We start from the raw sequence: 18,233 nt of genomic DNA, 5'->3' as shown, positions 1-18,233 counted from the left end.
ACAGAGTAATTTAAATGGCAATAAACAGCTTTGTAACAAGCACGCCAGGCTGAGGGGTGCCCAGGTGCTTGAGGCTGGAGGGGGTGAGCCCCATGCGCCCCTGCCTGCGCCACAGCTGCAGGCAGCAGCATCCTGTGCACCACAGCTGCGGGCAGCAGCATCCCGCAGCATCCCATGCACCCCTGCCTGCACCACGGCTGCAGGCAGCAGCGTCCCATGCGCCACAGCTGCAGGCAGCAGCATCCTGTGCACCACAGCTGCAGGCAGCAGCATCCCGTGCACCCCTGCCTGCACCACAGCTGCAGGCAGCAGCATCCCGTGTGCCGCATGCTGCCAGGGCCGGGTGCTGGCCCTGCTGCCGCTGAGCGGGGCGCCCAGGCCTGCCCGTTCCCCCAGCGCAGATGATGGCCAGGGGCCCTGGGCTGCCAGGGTGGGGTGCGGGGGTCACCTTGTGCCGGGCAGGGGCTGTGGGCCGGCCGCTGCCTTGTACTAATAAAGAGAATGGACTTTGCACACTTTTCACCAGTTTTATTGTAAAGTTGACTCCCACTTCCCAAGCACCGCCCCCCCCTCCTGGCTCGGGGAGCAGCCCCCTGTGCAAACAGCCGTGGCCCTGCCCGACCCACTCCCTGCCCTGCGTGGGGTCTGCCGCAGCCCCCCGAGCCTACAGGACCCCGCAGGCAGGGGACAGGCCCAGCCCTCCCTCCCAGCAGCGGCGTTGGGGGCACAGGGACACCTCACCCCCGCCATTGGCGCTGGGAAGCCAGGCCGTGCCCCCCCGCAGCACCCCTTGCAGACAGGGCTGGGGGTGACCAGGCCAGGGGGGCAGTGAGGGACCCCCCCCCCCAGCAGCCCAGACCCAAACGCTCCCCTATGCACCAGTCAAGTCACACCCCTTCCCCCCGCTAACAGCAATAAATATCTCCCACTACCCCAGCCCCACACCGAGGAGCAGGCGCCCACGGCCCCTTGCCCCCCCGGGATGGGGGGCAGCTCCAACTCCCACCCCCCCCGCACCCCCGGGGAAAGGGGCTGGCAGCACCCGCCTGCACCCACCCTGCTCTGCCCCCTCCCCACCGGGGCCCGGGATTCGGGGCATCCGTCCCTCAGAAGCACAGCTCCCTCAGCTTCTGCCGCAGGTAGTGCTTGGCCTCCTCGATGCCACTCACCTTCTCCAGCTCCGTGTAGGGCAGCTGAAAGGGGACCGGGAGAAACCATCAGAGCAGCCCCACCACCGGCACCCGGCCCACGGCTGCCCGGCCCAGCCATCCGTGGCGGCGGGGGGCAAGAACCGTGACTCCGGAACCTTCCCGGGGGAAGGAGGACAGTGCTGTTCCTTCCAAGGGGAGGGAGGGCACAGGAGGAAGCGACGGGCCCCAGCTTGGCATCTCACCAACACCAGGACAGAGGATGCTCGTCCGGCTGCGGCTCAGCCCCAGGCACGGCGCAGTGGGGCTGCGTCCCGGGGGAGCACGCGTCCCCGAGTGCCTGCGCTCCCCGCGCTTCACCCCTGAACCTGGCTGCACCGTGAAGCCAGATGCTAGCTCCGGCGCCTGTGGAGAGCAGCCGCAGGCAGCCCCATCCCCACGGCAGCCAGGCCAGGGCCCAGCACACACGGGGAGGACACGGGGAGGACACGGGGAGGACACGGGGAGGACACGGGGAGGACACGGGGAGGACACGGGGAGGACACGGGGAGGACACGGGGAGGACACGGGGCGCTGCAGGGCCAGGGGAGCTCGCAAGCCTCACGCCAACCTTGAACGCCAGTTGCTCAACCCCCAGGGAGGGATGAAGAGCAAAACGCAGCCGCCCTCCCGCTGCGCAGGGTGCGGGAGCCCGGGGCTCGCTCACTGCCTGTCGACAAGGGGAAGGAAGGTGGTTTTCCAAGCGAGGGAGAGGACGAAGGACGGAGGCTGCTGCTGGCTGCACAGCCCTGCAGAGGCCCGGCTGCGCTCTCGGCCTCCCTCGAACAAGAACCAGCACCGGAGACCAAGGTGCAGCGGTGAGAGGTGGGAGAGGGCAGGGCCACGGGGCTCAGCAGGCTGGAGAGGGACGTCAGCCCTGCCCGGGAAGAGCAGGGGAAGCATGCCAGCCCTGTGCTCCGGCTCCGCTGCTGCAGGCTCTCTCCAGCGGACAGGATGGTCCGAAACCGCTCCTGCAAGAGCCACAGCAGCCAGCAGACTCCCCCCAGAAGAAAGGGCTGCAGGAGCGAGCAGCGCCCAGGTACCGGTTTCTTCCCCAGCACTAAGGAAAGAAGGCACGGGGACTAACAAAACCAGAAACACCCCCCCCTCTGCCCAGGGGAACTGGCACGGGGTGCCGAGGGGGCGCGGAGACCCCACTGGGAAAGCTGAACTGGACGTCAGTCTGTGGAGCCCGGAGTGCTCTCCGGCCCTGAACAGCAAATGCAGCCTGGAGCTAAACATGTTGCCGAAGGGCCATGAGCCCTGGGCCACCCCGACCACGGGACAGACACATCCACGGGGATGGGAGCAGAGAAGGGCCCGGGCCCGGGCCCTGTCCCCCCCCACCATAGCAGCCACCATCTGGGGACAACCCAGCAGGCACTTTTCCAAAAACACCTGGTCTCTAGAAAACACCCGTTCACAGTTCAAGGCTCTCCTGACCCAGGGCTTGTCACCTTGCAGTGACAGCCCCTGCTCCAGGCTGCGCGGATGCACCCCCGTCCCCGCACCAGCCTGGGAGCACCAAAGGTTGGGGGAATCCAGGAAACCTGCAGCACAGCCGCCACGTGGGAAGGGATCCGCAGGGACAAGAACAGGAGACTCCAGCTACCGCCAGTGTTCCCTCCACACCAGTATCGGGGACTGGGGACCAAAACTGGTCGGGGTGGCTGGAAGCTCTGCTGGTCCAACATCCCAGAAGGCACCACCAGTGCTCATGGAGCAGGACTAAGGGTAACCGTGACCCATGCTTCAGCCCTGTCTGGCAGCACAGGAGAGGGCTAAGGGCATCACGCTGCAACGGGACCTGTGTGCGCACCCCGACTGCAGCCCAGCCCTCGGTGCGTTTTGCTGCTCCGGCACTAGAGGAGTCCTGCCCCGTCCCTCCTGGGAATAAGGAAGTACAAGAAAAGCTCTCCTCCAGGCTTGGCGATCCTGCTAACAGAGGCAGTGACACGGGGCCAGGGCTACGCAGGAGAGTTCTCGGCCAAGAACCTCACCCGCCGTTCCCAGCCCCTGGGGCGGAGCAGAGGCAGCTCTAGCAACCTGGGTGCAACCTCAGCCTGCTCTGAGAGACGGTGCCTGGGACATGGCGGGGGGAAAGCGTCCCCCTCTGTGGGCTTTGTGCCGCTAGTCCAGCCCTCCACCCTCCACAGAGAGCAGGAGACCCAGGCCCCGAGGGGCTGCACTTGTGCAGGCACCTCCTCAGAGTGGGGCTGGAGCCCGGCCTCCAGAGGAGCCCGCACGGAGCCCGGTCTGCAGAAGAGCCGTCGGTCAGGACGCGGCCCCATGCACGGCAAGGGGGTGGCCTGCTATACCAGAAGCTTCCAAGGGTGCTTGGAGAGGCCACTGCCATCCCTCAGGAGTTGGGGATCGTGGTACACAGGAGTTTGCCTGCAAAGGAGGAAGCTTTTTCTCACCAGCTCATTGAGAAACAGGGCTAATAGTAGGCATTGTGAAGGGATAGGGTGGGAAAATGTGGCACAGATGACACGGGGACCCCATAGTAAGGCTAGATCCCGACACGGGTGCTACACGGGGTCCAGGACCTGTTTGTGACCATCACGGATGAGCAAGTGGGACGGGAAACACGGACAAACTGCAGCTGCCCCCAGGACAGAGAACAGGCTGCAGACTGGCGCTGTTCTCCAACAGTCCCATGCAGGCCAGGGGTGAAGAAGGCTACTAACGTTGCCTGGGGAGAAGGAACCAAGTCCTATGGCTGCAGCGGGTCTGAATCAAAGGTTTCTGGCAGTTCGGGTATGGAGCCACCTCCTTCCGCTGCTTCATGCTCCTTTCCTCACTGCCCAGCTCTGCGGGGTCTGCCTCCTCAGCGGGCTTGCCCTTCCAACACTGCAGAAGGATCAGCACAGAAAGCTCCTTCAACCAAACAGGCTGGAAGCGAGTAGTGCCAGAGCCAGAACAGGGTTTGAGGGAACATCAGATCTGTCCATTATTCAGGGCAGGATCCTGTGAAGGAAGGAGCATGTCCTGACCTAGAAACTTCTGAGGGAAGAGCTGGCTGTCAATAAAAGGTCAGGATGACCAGGGAAAAGATCTACCTCAGAAAGGGCTGAGGCTCCGTGGGCAGAGTAGATGGTGTGCAGCAGGTGACCCCACAACAGCATTCCCACCGCCTGCCAGAAGGGCGGAAGCAACACGCAGGTCCAGCCGGAGGATGCAGGCAAGGAAGGGTCTGGGTACGAGACCTGGCGATGTCCTTTGCAGCCACCGCGGGCAGCCCCTGCTCGCTGTGCCGCAGAAGGAGCAGGCTCTCTTGGAAGGAAGCCCTGTTCAGAGGCACTGACAAATCCGCGCCTGCTGCTGCTGCTACCAGATCAACAGCATCCAAGGAGGAGCACGGCCCTGGCACAGTCACACAGACATACCCAGACAGCTTAGCAGCGTGCCAGACGCGACAGGCAGTCCGGCACTGCTCAAGCAGACGCACGGCAATGCAACAGCCAACAAGTGAAGGCCTTAAATTAAATATAAGGAGGGCTGAACTGCCAGGCTCAAAGAGCTGTGAACAGAGGCATGATGTCCAGCTGGACCGAGCTGCTAGCAGCATACCCCAGGAGTCAGCACGGGGGCCAATACCGTTTAGTGTCCTCATTAGTGACCTGGACGATGGGACCAAGCGCACCCCCCACGAGGCTGCAGACAGTACAAACCGAGGAGGAGTGGCTGACATGCCAGACGGTTGTGCTGCCATCGAGAAGGACCTGAACAGGCTGGAGAAACGGCCCCCAGGGAAAGGCCAAGTCCTGAGACTACGGAGGAATAACCCCCATGCACCAGGACAGGCTGGGGCAAACCGGCTGGAAAGTGGCTTTGCAGAAAAGGGACTAAGGGCGCTGACGGACAAGTTGAAGACCAGCCAGCAGCGCTCCCTTGCAGCAAAGGCAGCCAACAGCACCCCGGGCTGCATCAGGAAGAGGATCGCGAGCAGGCCGAGGGAGCCGATCCCTCTCTGCTGCTCAGCACTGGTGAGACACGTCTGGAGCATCCAGTGCCGAGCTCCCCAGAAGGAGACACGGACGCACTGGGGCGGGTCCAGTGCAGGGCCACAAGGATGATACATGAGAAGAGGCTGACACAGCTGGAGAACAAGAGGATCGGGGCATCTTATCTATATGTTATCTATATCTATAACCCAGTGGAAGGTTGTGAAGAAGGCAGACTCTTAGCAGTACCCAGTGACAGAGCACGAGGCAATGGGCACAAACCTAAATGATAGGAAATCCCATTTAAACTTAAGAAATAGCCCCACCCCTCAAAGGTAAGAAAAACCTCTTTTACTGTGAGGGTAAAGCAGCACCGGCCTTGAGCCTGGAACAGGCTACCCAGAAAGCAACCAATCTGCGAGACATTCAGAACTCGACTGGACACGGTACTGAGCAACCTGCTCTAGTTGAGCTGGGGTTGGACGGGATGATCACCAGAGGCCCCTGCCAACCTCAGCTACCCTGCGATTCTGTAAAGGTGTCAGAAGAAGAGGAAATAAACCTCAAACAAGAAGAGCAAGAACAACAGAGCTGTGAAGCTGCTTCAACTAAGGAAGAAGCTGAACTGCCTGGGGTTCTTCAGCTTAAGGGGGTGGCCAAAGGGAAGGGAGCTCTGGAACCACAAGCGTAAAGGAGGTAACCGCAGAGCTGCTCACGGTACCAGAGCTGGCAGCACCGTGTCGGCTGACCAGACAGCAGGTTTAAAACAAACAGAGCTTGTTGCAGGTAGTACTGCCCAGAGCTTGTTGGCACCAGACGCTGCAGGTGTGGAAGAAAGAACAGGCTCAGAGAGGAATAAAACGCTCACGGAGAAGAGGTCCATCGGGCGATTAAACACAGCTGTCCAGACACACCCTCTGCCGCAGGAATCCTTGGGCTATCCACGGTCCACTTCCGTCTCGTTTTCTAACGATCTGCCAATGTCTGCTGCTGCAGCGGGAACAGGGACAGGACCGGCGCGCCCGTTCTCACGCCCCCGAAGGGAGCTAACCGCGCTGGCAGCCGCACAGCCATGGGGCGTGCCGAGCAGAGGGGAAGTGCTCCTGCGGCCTCGGTCATGCCTAACCGCGCGCTGCCGGACAGAGCACCCGATCCTGCACACAGTGGGAGCAGGAGCACGCTCTTCCTTGCCCATTCTGCTTTGCTCCACAGAGACCCCGTCGGGCTGCTGGTCAGCAGCCTCAGCCTCCCGCAGCAGCCCTGGCCTGCACCAGGGGCACAGATCCGAGCCGTAATGGTTACCAGAGCCGGTTTGAGACGGGGCACGGGGTCCCCAGCTGGGCCAAGGGCAGAGCGAGCACAGCCCCTGGCCGCCACGGGCGTGCTGGGCACGGGGCAGGCAGGCAGGAGCAGCCCTGGGCTCTCGGATGCCATGGCACGAAGCTCCGAGCAGAGGCAGCTGTGGATGCCGAGGGCATCCCAGAGCGCAGGTACGCAGCGAGAGCCAGCAGCAGCGGCCTCGAGTGTGGCACGGGTGCTGGAAAGAGTCCTCCGTGCAACAAAGCTGCTCGGCCCCACTGCTGTCCGGGGACACGGCCGGCCCTGGGCAGCCCGTCCCGAGCTCCAGCACAAGGAAGACGCAGGGCGCGCCGCACAGGAGAGCTGGTCCTGCTCCACTGCTCTGCAATTCGGCATCTCCAAGGAAATACCACAACTCGAGTCACAGGACTGCCAAAGCTATGCATAAACAAAGGGCTCCTGAACTATGTACGTGGCAAATTATGAAATTAGGAGGAGCTTTGTGTTGGCACACTGTGCCGTCAGCAGCAGGGGAGGTAAGAAGCTTTAAGAAATAGTTATGGGACTGCTTGGTAGATCTATGACTGTAATTCAGGTGACCTCTGAAGTGGAGAAGTAAACAGGGATAAGAGGCCTGCATTTCTGAGTAGTTCTCCTCAGAAAGATCTATCCTCAAGCTAAAAATCACCCCACAAATAGTCTTCTAGAAGCTGCACACCTTAAAACAACATCTGAACTTTCCAAAGAAAGCTGAAGACAATCACAAAGGCGGCGGCAAAGCCTCGAGGACTTCTCCCTTCACAGCTCTCACCACAGACCAGCCAGAGGCTGCAACCAAAGAGGCCGGGGCTCCAAACCAGGCACCGAAGGGAGGTTCGCCTCGCCTCGCCCCCACCCACAGCGGCAAGAGGCACAGGGCAGAGCCGACGGCCAGGATTACAGCACGGGGTATCAGGCCGAGCCATGGCCCCACTTGATTTCCACCCCAAGGCCCCGCAGCCAACGCTGCTGCTGACGACGTGCCTGCCCGGCGCAGGCTGCACAGCTTCCCCTTCTCCCCACCCTGCCCAGCGCTGGGTCTCGGCTCCGGACCCGCAGGACGGGATTCCTGCAGGAGCGGCGGACACAGGAGGGGCCATCCCCTCGCCTGCGCTTTCCACCGGGGCACCGGGGCTGGTATCGCCGGCCAGCCACGTGGAAAAACTCTTGGGTGGGGAAGAGCAAAAAAAGGAGCCGTGAGGATGAGTCATTGCTTCCTCTCGCAAGCAGCAAGCGTGGAAGGACGGTTCCCATGGGAGTGTTTACAGCAGGGATGCCAGCTCGCTCACCCGCAGCCTGGAGCCCATCTCGCTGCACGGCCACAGGCGGTTTCTGTGCGGGGAGGGGAAGGGGAAGGGGAGGGAGTAGCCCCCCCACTTACCTGAACCAGACAGTAGCCCAGCAGTCGCAAGTGCCTGTCCCTCATGGCTCGCGAGCCCACCAGTATGTCAGAGTTCTGGCAGTAATGCCACTTGTCATTGACCGACAGCACCACCCTGCAGAGGACAGAGCAGGGGAGGAGGGCGGCGTTACCCCAGACCCCGCGGGCAGGACCAGCAACGTTACCCCAGACCGCAGACCCCGCAGGCAGGACCGGCAGTGGCGCTACCCCAGACCCTGCGGGCAGGACCGGCAGTGGCGCTACCCCAGACCCTGCGGGCAGGACCGGCAGTGGCGCTACCCCAGACCCTGAGGGCAGGACTGGCAGTGGCGTTACCCCAGACCCTGCAGGCAGGACCGGCAGCAGTGTCGCCCGGTCCCGGTCCCCGGAGGAGTGGTGGATGAAGGGCAGCACCCGCCGCCCCGCCACGTCCCGCTGGTGGCAGGGGCAGCCGTATGCGGGCTGGGATGTGCGGCACCCCGGGGGCGGTGGGGACAGGGGTGTCTGCAGTGCAGCCCACACCGCTGCACCGGACAGCGCAGGGCAGGAGGCGCCCGGGGCCGACTGCCAGGGAGGGCAGGAGCCGAAGCTGGTGCCGGCCTGAGGCCACTGTCCTGCCGGAAGGGAGTGGGGACACGGAGCGGCCCTGCTCGGTACCTCTGAATCTCTTCAGCTCCCTGCGGCCCATCGCCTGGCCCTCGCTTGGGGCTGGGCCGGCACGGGGAGGGAGGAGGGCAGGCGTCCTCGCTGGGGGGTGGGCTCCTTTCCTCCGGTTCCTCCTGGGCCTGCTCCCCCGGGAAGCAGTTGTGATCATGCCCAGGGCAGCCAGCGGTAGCCTCCTCCTCCTCCTCCAGAATCTTGCCGATGGGGAACTGGAAGAGGGTGGCTGTGGAGGTGCCTCTGGGTGAGCAGTCAGGGGTGCCAGCTGGCTGCGTGGAGAGGCACTCGGAAGGGCTGCTTAACGTGGAGCTGCCCTGGCTCTCCAGGGAAGACTCTTTGCTCAGGCCGCAGTAATAGTCCGAGGGGGACTGGTAGCAGGGGCCCCCCGGGGCAGGGCAAAGCGTGGGTAGGAACCGCCCGGCCAGGCTGTTCTCCCGGGAGCCCGAGGGGCTGCTTGGCGTCTCTGGAGCAAACGGAGCAAAGTCCTGCAAGTCCGAGGTGAGGGCCAGGACGCTTGAGCGCAAGGAAATGGCGGCAGGGGACGTTGTAGTGTGGGCAGAGGGAGCCTTGGAAGCCGCAGGGACACGGGAGAGAGGCAGCACAGTGCCCGAGCGGTTAATCCACAGAAGGAAATCTGCAGAGAGAGAGCAGGGATCAGCAAACACCGAGCCTCCAGACGCCCCTGCTGATGGAACATGGATGGGCTTGGGGACCCCACGTGCCCCAGGGTGGGAGACGCTGTGCCAGCCAGCCCAGCAGACAGGAGCGCAGAGGGGTTCCCCCCCACACTGGCCCAGCTGAGCCCTCCTGCAGCAGGGGCGGCTCGGGGAGCTTCGTCCCAAAGTGCCAGGGGAAGGCAGTGTCACAGGGAAGGTGGTGACAAAGCAGCCAAATCTAGTTCTGCCCTGAATAACCTCGCACCCTCGGGCCTCCCCTGAGCACCCAGGCAGCCGCGGGGCTTCTGCTGCCCCCAGAGCCCCCCCAGTCCCAAAGTCCCCCTCCCCAGGGCCACGGCCCTGCCCCAAAGTGGGGTGCCCAGCCAGGCTACCTGTGCAGTACCCCGGGGGCAGCACCTCATCCTGCCGATAGCACTCTTCTCCCACCAGCTGCCGCAGGGCCTCGGCCACCAGCCCCTTGTAACTGAGAGGAAAAAGAAGAGTCAGAGGATGCGCTAGGGAGGACCCCCAGCCTGCCCCCTCGAGCACTGCCGACGCACGTGCTCCCTCCGAGCACATCTGCGCAGAGGCACGGAGGCCCCTGCGGGCAAGAAACAAGCAGAGCCTTTAGCTTCGGGCTCTGCTGCTCTTGGTAAAGGAGGGGACACGCTTCAGCTCATTCAGCAAAAAAGCTCCTCCCGATATCGCTACACCAACGGCATATTCCTCTTCACCAAAAGGGTTGTCAAGCACCGGAACAGGCTCCCCAGGGAGGTGGGTGAGTCCCCATCCCTGGGGGTATTTAAGAGACGTGTATATGTGGTGCTCAGGGACATGGTTTAGCAGTGGACTTGGCAGAGTTAGGTTTGCGGTTGGACTCAATGATCTTAAGGATCTTTTCCAACCTAAATGATTCTATATTGGTCCTCCACAGGCTTTGGAGCTCATGTACAGGCCTTTACCCCAGCAGCGTCCTCGGCTGGGATCCTGCCAGCACAAGGTCACCGAGCCCGCGTCCCAAGCAACACCGCGCTGGTTACCTGCAAGGGGCAGGCAGCGGGGGGCCCGGCACACCGTGCTCCCAGCCACGCTCTCCCCCCAGTCCCCAGGGCAGCCCTCCCCTCCCCATCGCGCCGCTGGCCCCCGCCGCTGACCTGTACTTTCTGTTGGCCTCGTCGGCCGTCAGGGCGTGCTCGAACATGAGGACGCGGTAGCGCGGGTCGAGGCGCGGGCCGCTGTAATCGCGGAACTCCAGCTCCACCGCCGCGTCCAGCAGCGAGAGGTAGCGGCGCACGATCAGCGCGTAGGGGCTGCCTGCGGGGAGAGGATGGACGGCTAGATGCCACCTGGGAGCCCCTCAGCCATGCTCCCGGGGGGGCTGACCGCCAGCGAGGCGGTCCTGTGCTCCCAGGGGGTCTGTTCTGCCCAATGCTTTCAAAAATCCACCTCCACCCCAGCCCCAAGCTTTAATGGCTGGGTTTTCCCTTGGAAAAGGTCCGACATACTCATAACATTGGTGATGAAGGCTGGGGAGAAGACTTGGTGCAGGACGGTCTGGGGGAAGTGACTAAGCTGAAACATGGACATGAGGATGTTGACGGTGGCCAGGGGTGAGCTGCCAGCTTTCTGCTCCAGGATGGCCTCCAGCTTGGGGAAGAGCTCGCTGTGGTTGGATGGGCGGTAATTCATGCGGCTGAAGGGAAACACCAGCTTCTGGATCACCTGCAGGCAGGAGGAGAAGGAGTCGGGCCAGGCCAGGAAGGGGCACGATGGACAGGTCAGGCCCAGGCCTGCCCAGAGTCGGGCAGAAACGGGCTCTCACAATCCGTAAGGATCAGGGCACGTCCCAGTCAGTCCCCAGCGAGACGCCCCAGCCTGACGGCAGAGAAGGGACGTGGTTTCCCCCAGCACCAGGGCAGCCCCAGAGCCAGCCCCAGGCGTTCCCCGCGGAGCGGGGAGGACACTCACCTTGCTGTCAAGTTGCTCCCCACGCTTCAGGAGAAAGTTTGCAATAGTATCGAGCAGCCGTGGCTCACGCAGCCGGTGCCGGGCCACGTACTTGGCAATGAGGGCCATGGTGTAGGGTGTAAGGTTCTCTGCCTTCCTGGGGAGCCACTCTGCACAGAGCAAACCACAGCAGGGTATCCGTCAGAGGGGCCTGGCTCTGTCCGAACTGCAGCTCTCCAGAAGCCACTACAGCCTGGGCAGGAAAGGCAGTGCAGGCAGGTGGGAGATAACAAGACCTGGGCAGCAGGGCCATCTCTCCTGAAACCCAGGCGGCTTCCAAAAACCATCAAGTTATGGGGCTTGTGAGAGGCTGGGGCAGATTCCTGTCCCATGCACCCAGAAGGCACAGCTGGAGCGCAGCTGGAACGTGGACAGAACAGGGGCCCTTCTGTAGAAACCCCACCGCAACCAACCTGCTCCCAGTCTTGAGGTAAGGTAGGCTCACGGCCCCTGGAAGGGCTAAGCTGGGAAGTCAGTGACAGCATGGCCATAACGCAGAGCATCTCCTGCTCCAGCCTCACCGCTGCAGGCCCTGGTGCTCAACAAGGCCCCAGCTGGAGCTGTCACAAACCCAAAAGTCCTCCGGGGCCAAGAAAGGAGGCTCCAAGGCTGCCAAGCGCACGGACAGAGCCCAGCGCACCCCGCAGCGGGGAAGAGGCTCGTACAGTGGGCAAGGCTGGGACCCTGCCTGGGCAGACCCTGCCCTCACCTGCCATACTGCGGATGAATCGCTCTTGGCGGTTCTCGTAGAAGAGCTGAGAGCTGAAGATGGCCTCCAGGGCCTTGTTGTTCGCCTCCTGGGCGCACAGAGCCAGCATCTCGTCCAAGAGGGCCAGCTCATGCTCCCGCATGGCACTCACTTGCCCCAGCGTGTGCCTGACGAGGCGCAGGATCTTGCGGTTGTTGATCAGCTGCTGGTCGGAGGCTGGGTGTCCCTGCAGCGCCTGTGCCCGCAGCCGGTAGTAGGAGAGAAGCAGGAAAAGGGTCTGGGGATGGCGCTCCTTCTCCAGGTGCCGCTCCAAACTGCTGAGGCAGGACTCGACCAGGGGATGGGGGCTGGACGGGTGGAGCCTCATCACGCTGCTGAAGACCATGGAGACGTCCTTCTGGTTGAAGCGGCCCAGGCGGCTCCGGGATTCGTCCTCCAGCACTCGCACCAGCGGCGATTCCCCGGGCAGGCCTGCAACAGGGAAGGGATTAGGGATGCCCAGACCCCACCTCTCATCTTTGCTAGGCACAGCCATCCTTGTAAGCTCAGGCACGTCGCTACAGCCGGGGAAGGAAAGGTTTGCCGCGTTGGTGATCAAACCAGAGATGAGAAAGGGAAAGAGGACCGGTTTGGCAAAGCCTGACCAGAACGTCAGTGCACCTGTACCACAGAAAAAGTCATTTGGAGCCGCTGGATTCTTCCCCCGCAACCCCACCAAAATGGAAGTCCTTTAGTTCATCCGCAACAGCAAGGTTTATTTCCTAAGTCTCAAACTTCCTAAAGATAAATAATACACCTCAAAAAGTACTTCGGAAAAAGAGTTTTGGTTGCAAAACAGGTAAGACATCAGCACATTACCAAAATAAAAACTGTACGACAGGAACTAATCCTTCCACATTTCTAACCTTCTCCCATTTTCTACTTTAGCTATTCAAACTCAGCTCCTCGGGGAAACTCTCTCCTTCAACTCTGGACGTATTATTCAACCATGGAAAGACAAGGGGCCAGGCACACAGTGTGGTTACAAGAAAAGGCAAAGGCCATCCCTCGTGTGTCAGGACAGATATTTTCAGGAGATGCGTGAAGCATTACGCACTGTATGAGGCCCTGGTAGCCCACTGGTCTCCTAAGCCAGCTGGCAAGATTTCAATTTTCAAAAGGGCTTTAAAGCCACTAAGACAGCATGGGGTCATTTGCTGTGTTTTATCATTAATCAAAAATCAGTCAGAAGGTGGAAAGTGAAGAATTGGTCTGAGCAGTTGCTTTGTTCCTTAAAAAGGCCTCAAAAAGGTGGGCTAGCATTTTTATTAATGAGCGGGTAAGCGTGGTGAGCAGGGAAGGGCGACTGACGGAGAACAAAGTGTGGGTCAAAACCAGAGCAGGCCGGGGGGAGCCCAACTGAGGGGAGAGGCGCCTGGCAGCCAAGAGTTCAGTGTCAACAAACACAAGGCGCCGCGAGACAGAGGGGGGAAGAGCAGAAACTTCTTCCCTCCCCCCTTCAGCGGGGTCTAGAGTTACTGCATCAACCCGCGGCAGGGACCGGGCGTCTCCATACGCGGCTCAGCCGAGGCCTCAGCCCAGCGTGCAGCTGCGGTGGAAAAAGAAAGCAAACACAAGGGCAGGAACTGTGCGCGTGGGACAGAGGAGCGCGGGGCTGGCAGGAACCACCGGGGCGGGGAGGGCAGGCAGCTGCCGCCGCAGGCAGCCGCCAGACGCGGATCCCCTTCCCCGCAGGTGGGAGAACCCACGGGGCCTTCGGGGGCCCCCGGCTCAGCGAGGGGGGAGCCCCCCAGCACACGGCCTGCTGGCCGGCCCGGAGGCTCTGTGCAGGAACCCAAACCGGCCTGAGCCTTTTCTCCTGAATATTCAACTCCCGATGGCAGAGGGCTCAGGGCTTGCAAAGGGTTTGGCCAAGATCTCGCGTCTCACACATCGACGTTTTCAGGGACTAGAACAAAACTCAAGGGGCGGTTTATCCCGATCCTGCCAGGCCGCACTGGCCACCGCTTTGGCTGCCCTTCAGGCCAACGTGCCGGGTGCTGCAGCCGGCCGAGCCCCTCCAGAGCAGTCACTCTGCCTGACTCCCTGCTGCGTATCCCAAGCAGAGCCTCCTCCTTCAAAGGGCACAACTCCATCCGCCACAAAGCCACCATCGCACGTAAATCCACACACACACCCAGACACCGGCTCCCGTTCTGGTACGTCCTTCCTCCTTCCACCGCAGCCAGAACGGCAAGCTCCCCTTTCACCTCACAAACCCAAGCACCGGCCCGTGTCCCACTGTCCTGCCCACCTCCCTCGTCCTCCGCCAGCGACCCCACGCAGGCAGATGCCAGTGGCCCGGGACACTCACCCAGCGCGGCAGCGGCATAGAGGCAGTTGACAATGCTGAAGTTATCAAATTTGGAGCAGCCGCTGATGATGGCCTGACAGAGAGTCTGAAACTCCGGCTGCTCCAGCATCTGGCCGGGCCCACGGCTCTCCCCGTTCACCGTGGCCTGGCCCTGCTGCTGCTGCAAGAGCTGGCCCAGCTTGTGCAGGGCGATGGGGTAGTGGCTGGCGGACACCTTGCTGGGGTTCTGCGTGACCCACCGCAGCACTTCCCCCACGCTGCGTGAGCGCTCTATCAGACGCTTCATTGTGAAGAAGGTGTCATAGCTCATCTTCTCATGGATGAAGTTCCAGCTCTTCCTCTTGCCATGGCCTCGAGTCCTGTAGGCGTCCGGGGGAAAGGTGTGCAGCAGCCCATGGCCGTAGGGGTCCAGGGGGAGCAGCACAGCCCGCTGCTTAGCTTTGCCTGCACAGTAGCAGGTGGGATACATCCCGGCCCCGCTCCTGTCACCAGCAGCCAGGCCCTGCAGGACTCCGGGCCGCGCACTCTCTCGGGTCAGAGCACGGAGCCATGGCAGCAGGCGCAGCATGGCGAGGGCAGGGCGGCTCGAGGGGCTTCGGAAAACCGGGAGACCCTGGGGACAAGAGCGGGGGGGGTGAGGGTGGTGTCGAGCTCACGCCTCTGGGACGGCCGGAGCCAGTGAGGGACACATGGAGCCCACACTGCAACCCCCCACCTGTACGGATCCACCCCAGTCCAGGGGTACCTGGCCCACACAGCCCCTGTTCTGAGGTCCCCACGCCCACAGAGACCCCCTTGGTACCGGGACCCCTGCCCTGCACAGGCCGCCCAGCCCAAGGTCCCCTGGACCACGCAAGCCCCGTTGTCCCAGGACCCCCACCCTGCACAGGTGTCCCCACCTTGAAGTCCCCTGGCCCACACAGCCCCTTGCCCTCTCCCGGGGCCCCCGGCTCGCAGATCCCCCGTCCGGCACCACGACCCCAGGGCCGCCCCGACCTTCCCCTCCCCGCCCGGTGCCGGGACCCCCGGGCCGCACTGAGCGCTGCTCCCCCGGTACCGGGACCCCCGGGCCGCACTGAGGGCCCCTCCCCAGTACCGGGACCCCAGGGCCGCACCGAGCGCTGCTCCCCGGTACCGGGACCCACTGAGCGCTGCTCCCCCGGTACCGGGATCCCCGGGCCACACTGAGCGCTCCTTCCCCGGTGCCAGGGCCGCCAGGCCGGGCCGAGCCGCACCGGGGCCGCGACACCCGGCCCACCCAGGCCCCCCTCACGGGGTCCCCCATCGCCACCCCTCCGGCCTCGCCGGGCCCCGCCGCGAGCGGCCCGCGCCCCACGCCTGGTCCCGCCCGGCCCCCGGTCCCCAGCCCGGCCCTACATGGCGCTCCCGGCCGCGCTGGGACCCGCCGCCGCCCCGGCAGCTCAGCGCCGCCCGGACACCGCGTCCGCCATCTTCCCGACAGCCCCCGCAGGGCCGAGGGACGCCGCGGCCCCGCCCCCCGCGCGGCCTCCGCTTCCGGGGGCGGGGCCGGGCAGCGTGCGTGGCGGCGCATGTAAATAGCGGCTCCCCGTCCGCCAATGAGCGAGCGCCCCGCGGAGGAGGGGCGGGGTTTCTCCGCTAGCGCAGGCGCGCTGCGGCCCTGCGGAACGCGTGGCCCGAGGCGCAGGCCCCGCCCCGCCCGCTGGGAGCGCGCCGCCGGGGAAGCCCCGCCCCCTGTCCCGGAGCCCCGCCCCCCGCCCCGCCCCGCCCGCCACCCCGGTGACCCCGCGGCGCAGCAGAGCCGGGAGGCCGCGACCGGTCACAGTTCTTCCTCTTTAATCGTAACAGAGCGGCGGGGAGCGCATCCCCCCCGCCGGCACCGGGACCCCCGGCATCCGCGGGGAGCAGCCCCCCGGGAGGGGCCGGGCAGTCCCCCCCGCGTGCGGGGCAGCCCCAGCCCCGGGGGAGCGGGCACCGTCCCGTGCGGGAGCGGCATGCAGGGGGCTGCAGGAGCTCCCGTGTGTGGAGCCGGTGGGGCACGGGAGCGGCGGGCGGTGGCGGGGGGGCAGGCAGACGCCCCGTGCAGGGCTGGGGGCACCGGGACCCCCCCGCCATTCCCCAGAGGTAGCGCAGCGCTCACTCCTGCGACGGCTGCAGCTGCAGCTGCGGCACTGCCTGGCCTCGAGCCGCGGCGTGCAGGCAGGCTGCCGGCCTCCCGCCCGGACACCGGCTCCCTCGGACCCACCGGGTCCTGCAGCCCTCAGGGGACACAGTCCATGGCCCAGACCCCCCCAGGTTCAGGTGCAGCAGGCAGACTCCACCCGGGACCGAGTTTATTCCGGGCGCGGTGGCTCCTTTTGGGTTGCGGGGCTGTGCTATCTGCGGTACATGGTGAAGGCCATGAAGCTGAAGAGGAGGGTGAGGCCAGCCAGGAAGGTGGTGGCGGTGGCGGTGAAGACGTGGCGGTACTGCAGCTGGAAGTACCAGAGCACGGCCAGGATCAGCACAAAGAGCGGCAGCATGAGGCTCCCCACGTTGAGGGCGGCGTGCACGGGGTCGGCGGAGGCATGGGGGCCAGCGGGCGCAGGGGACGGGCTGTGCTGGGAGATGTGGCAGTGCAGGACGCTGTTGTGGGTGAGGTGCAGGGCGGCCAGGCTCTGGGCGTCATCGCGCAGCAGCTGGCCCTGGTAGATCAGCCGCACTTGCTGCTCCTGCCCAGGGAAATAGGCCCTGGGGTGGAGGACAAGGAGGGAAACGTCACACTCCCGCCAGGACAGCGTCCCCTCCGTCCACCCCACCGCAGCAGGCTGCAAACGTGCCCACCCCGACCACCCGCCCTGCCTGTGCTCTGCCTGCGCCCCGTGCCCGCACTTGGCCTCCAGCCACCCCTGGCGTTACCAGGAGCGAAGGCCCCTGCCAGGACGGGCCCAGCGACGGCCCCGCCAGGGACGGGCGCAGGGACGCACACCTGCACAGGGCCAGGAGTGGCAGCTCCCGGCTGCTCCAGGGAGGGCAGGAGCCGCCGGCGGAGCTCGGGGCCGCCCCCAGCGCCGCCCCCCGCCGGGGCCGCCCCAAGCGCTGCCGCGGGAGAACCGGCCCGCCCTGCCCCTCACCTCTTCAGGCCCCCGACGGTGTCGCCGGGGCGCACCCGGGCCAGGCGCTCCGTGTCGTTGAGGAACTTCAGCCGCAGCACCATGGTGGGCTCGGCGGGGCCGCCGTCCCCCTCACCGAGGGGGCCCTGCGCGGCTGCGGGGCCGGCCCGGGGCCGCAGCCCCGCCGCCAGCCCGCCCGCCCCATCGGGGGCCGCTCCGGCCGCCGCCGCCGGGGCCGGGGCCTTGTGCTCGACGGGGGCCGGGGCAGCGCTCGGGGCCTCCTCGGGCAGCGCCGCGGCGGCGGCGGGGGGCGGCGCGGCGGGCTCGGGGGCGCGGGTGGAGGCCCAGGCCAGCCCCAGCACCACGGCGACCAGCAGCAACGCGAAGAGCACGGTCACCTCGTCGCCAACGCCCTCGATCAGCGCCATGGCGGCGGTACCGGCTACCGACCTGCGGGCGTGGAGCGGGGCCCTCAGCCCGCCGGGCTGCGGGCGAGCGGGGCCGCGGCCGGCCCGGGCCCCTCACCTGCCGCCATCGCGCCGCTTCCGCCTGGCCGCAAGGCACGCCGGGAGTTGCAGTCCCGCCCTGCGCATGCGCCGAGGCCGCCGCCCTCGCTGCGGGACTACAGCTCCCGGTGTGCCCCGCGCCGGGCCGCGCCTGCGCCCTCGGGTCCCCCGGCCGCCGCCATGCCTTGGGCTGGGCCAGGGGCTGCCGGCTTCCCGCCAGCGCCGCTCCCCTTCCCGCCTGGGCAGCAGAGAGAAAATATCACGAAAAAGCTCGTGGGTCGAGATAAGGACAGGGAGACCACGCAGCAGTTACCGTCACGGGCAGCCGCACCTGGAATGCTGTGTCCAGTTTTGGGCCCCTCGGCACAAGAAGGACATTGGGGTGCTGGAGCGTGGCCAGAGAAGGGCAGCGGAGCTG

The 18,233-nt window shown here is 64.8% G+C and overlaps 2 protein-coding genes across 2 annotated transcripts; both read right to left on the bottom strand.

Moving 5' to 3' along the window:
- Window positions 1-1,075: 1,075 nt before the first annotated feature.
- Window positions 1,076-14,772, bottom strand: FASTK (Fas activated serine/threonine kinase). Its single transcript, XM_075706470.1, has 9 exons — window positions 14,239-14,772; window positions 11,886-12,356; window positions 11,138-11,286; window positions 10,675-10,891; window positions 10,324-10,483; window positions 9,562-9,653; window positions 8,511-9,147; window positions 7,854-7,968; window positions 1,076-1,193 (listed from the first exon to the last, which is right to left on the bottom strand). The coding sequence occupies exons 1-9, from the start codon at window positions 14,705-14,707 to the stop codon at window positions 1,107-1,109; spliced, it is 2,397 nt and encodes a 798-aa protein (XP_075562585.1). The 5' UTR covers window positions 14,708-14,772; the 3' UTR covers window positions 1,076-1,106.
- A 1,721-nt stretch (window positions 14,773-16,493) lies between these two features.
- TMUB1 (transmembrane and ubiquitin like domain containing 1) lies at window positions 16,494-17,737 on the bottom strand. Its single transcript, XM_075706051.1, has 2 exons — window positions 17,331-17,737; window positions 16,494-16,947 (listed from the first exon to the last, which is right to left on the bottom strand). The coding sequence occupies exons 1-2, from the start codon at window positions 17,735-17,737 to the stop codon at window positions 16,593-16,595; spliced, it is 762 nt and encodes a 253-aa protein (XP_075562166.1). The 3' UTR covers window positions 16,494-16,592.
- Between the last annotated feature and the right edge of the window lie 496 nt (window positions 17,738-18,233).

This window comes from Pelecanus crispus, chromosome 2 (assembly GCF_030463565.1).
Source record: "Pelecanus crispus isolate bPelCri1 chromosome 2, bPelCri1.pri, whole genome shotgun sequence".
Lineage (NCBI taxonomy): Eukaryota > Metazoa > Chordata > Aves > Pelecaniformes > Pelecanidae > Pelecanus > Pelecanus crispus.
This window is presented reverse-complemented; position numbering and strand designations above follow the sequence as displayed.

Bases quoted from the DNA above. Each gene is read 5' to 3' on its own strand.
- FASTK (XM_075706470.1), bottom strand. From the start codon at position 14,707: ATGTATCCCACCTGCTACTGTGCAGGCAAAGCTAAGCAGCGGGCTGTG. The intron at 12,357-14,238 runs GTGAGTGTCCCG...TCCCTGTTGCAG, and splicing joins CTATGCCGCTGCCGCGCTGG to GCCTGCCCGGGGAATCGCCG. The intron at 11,287-11,885 runs GTGAGGGCAGGG...TGCTCTGTGCAG, and splicing joins ATTCATCCGCAGTATGGCAG to AGTGGCTCCCCAGGAAGGCA.
- TMUB1 (XM_075706051.1), bottom strand. From the start codon at position 17,737: ATGGCGCTGATCGAGGGCGTTGGCGACGAGGTGACCGTGCTCTTCGCG. The intron at 16,948-17,330 runs GTGAGGGGCAGG...CCTCCACCCCAG, and splicing joins ACCGTCGGGGGCCTGAAGAG to GGCCTATTTCCCTGGGCAGG.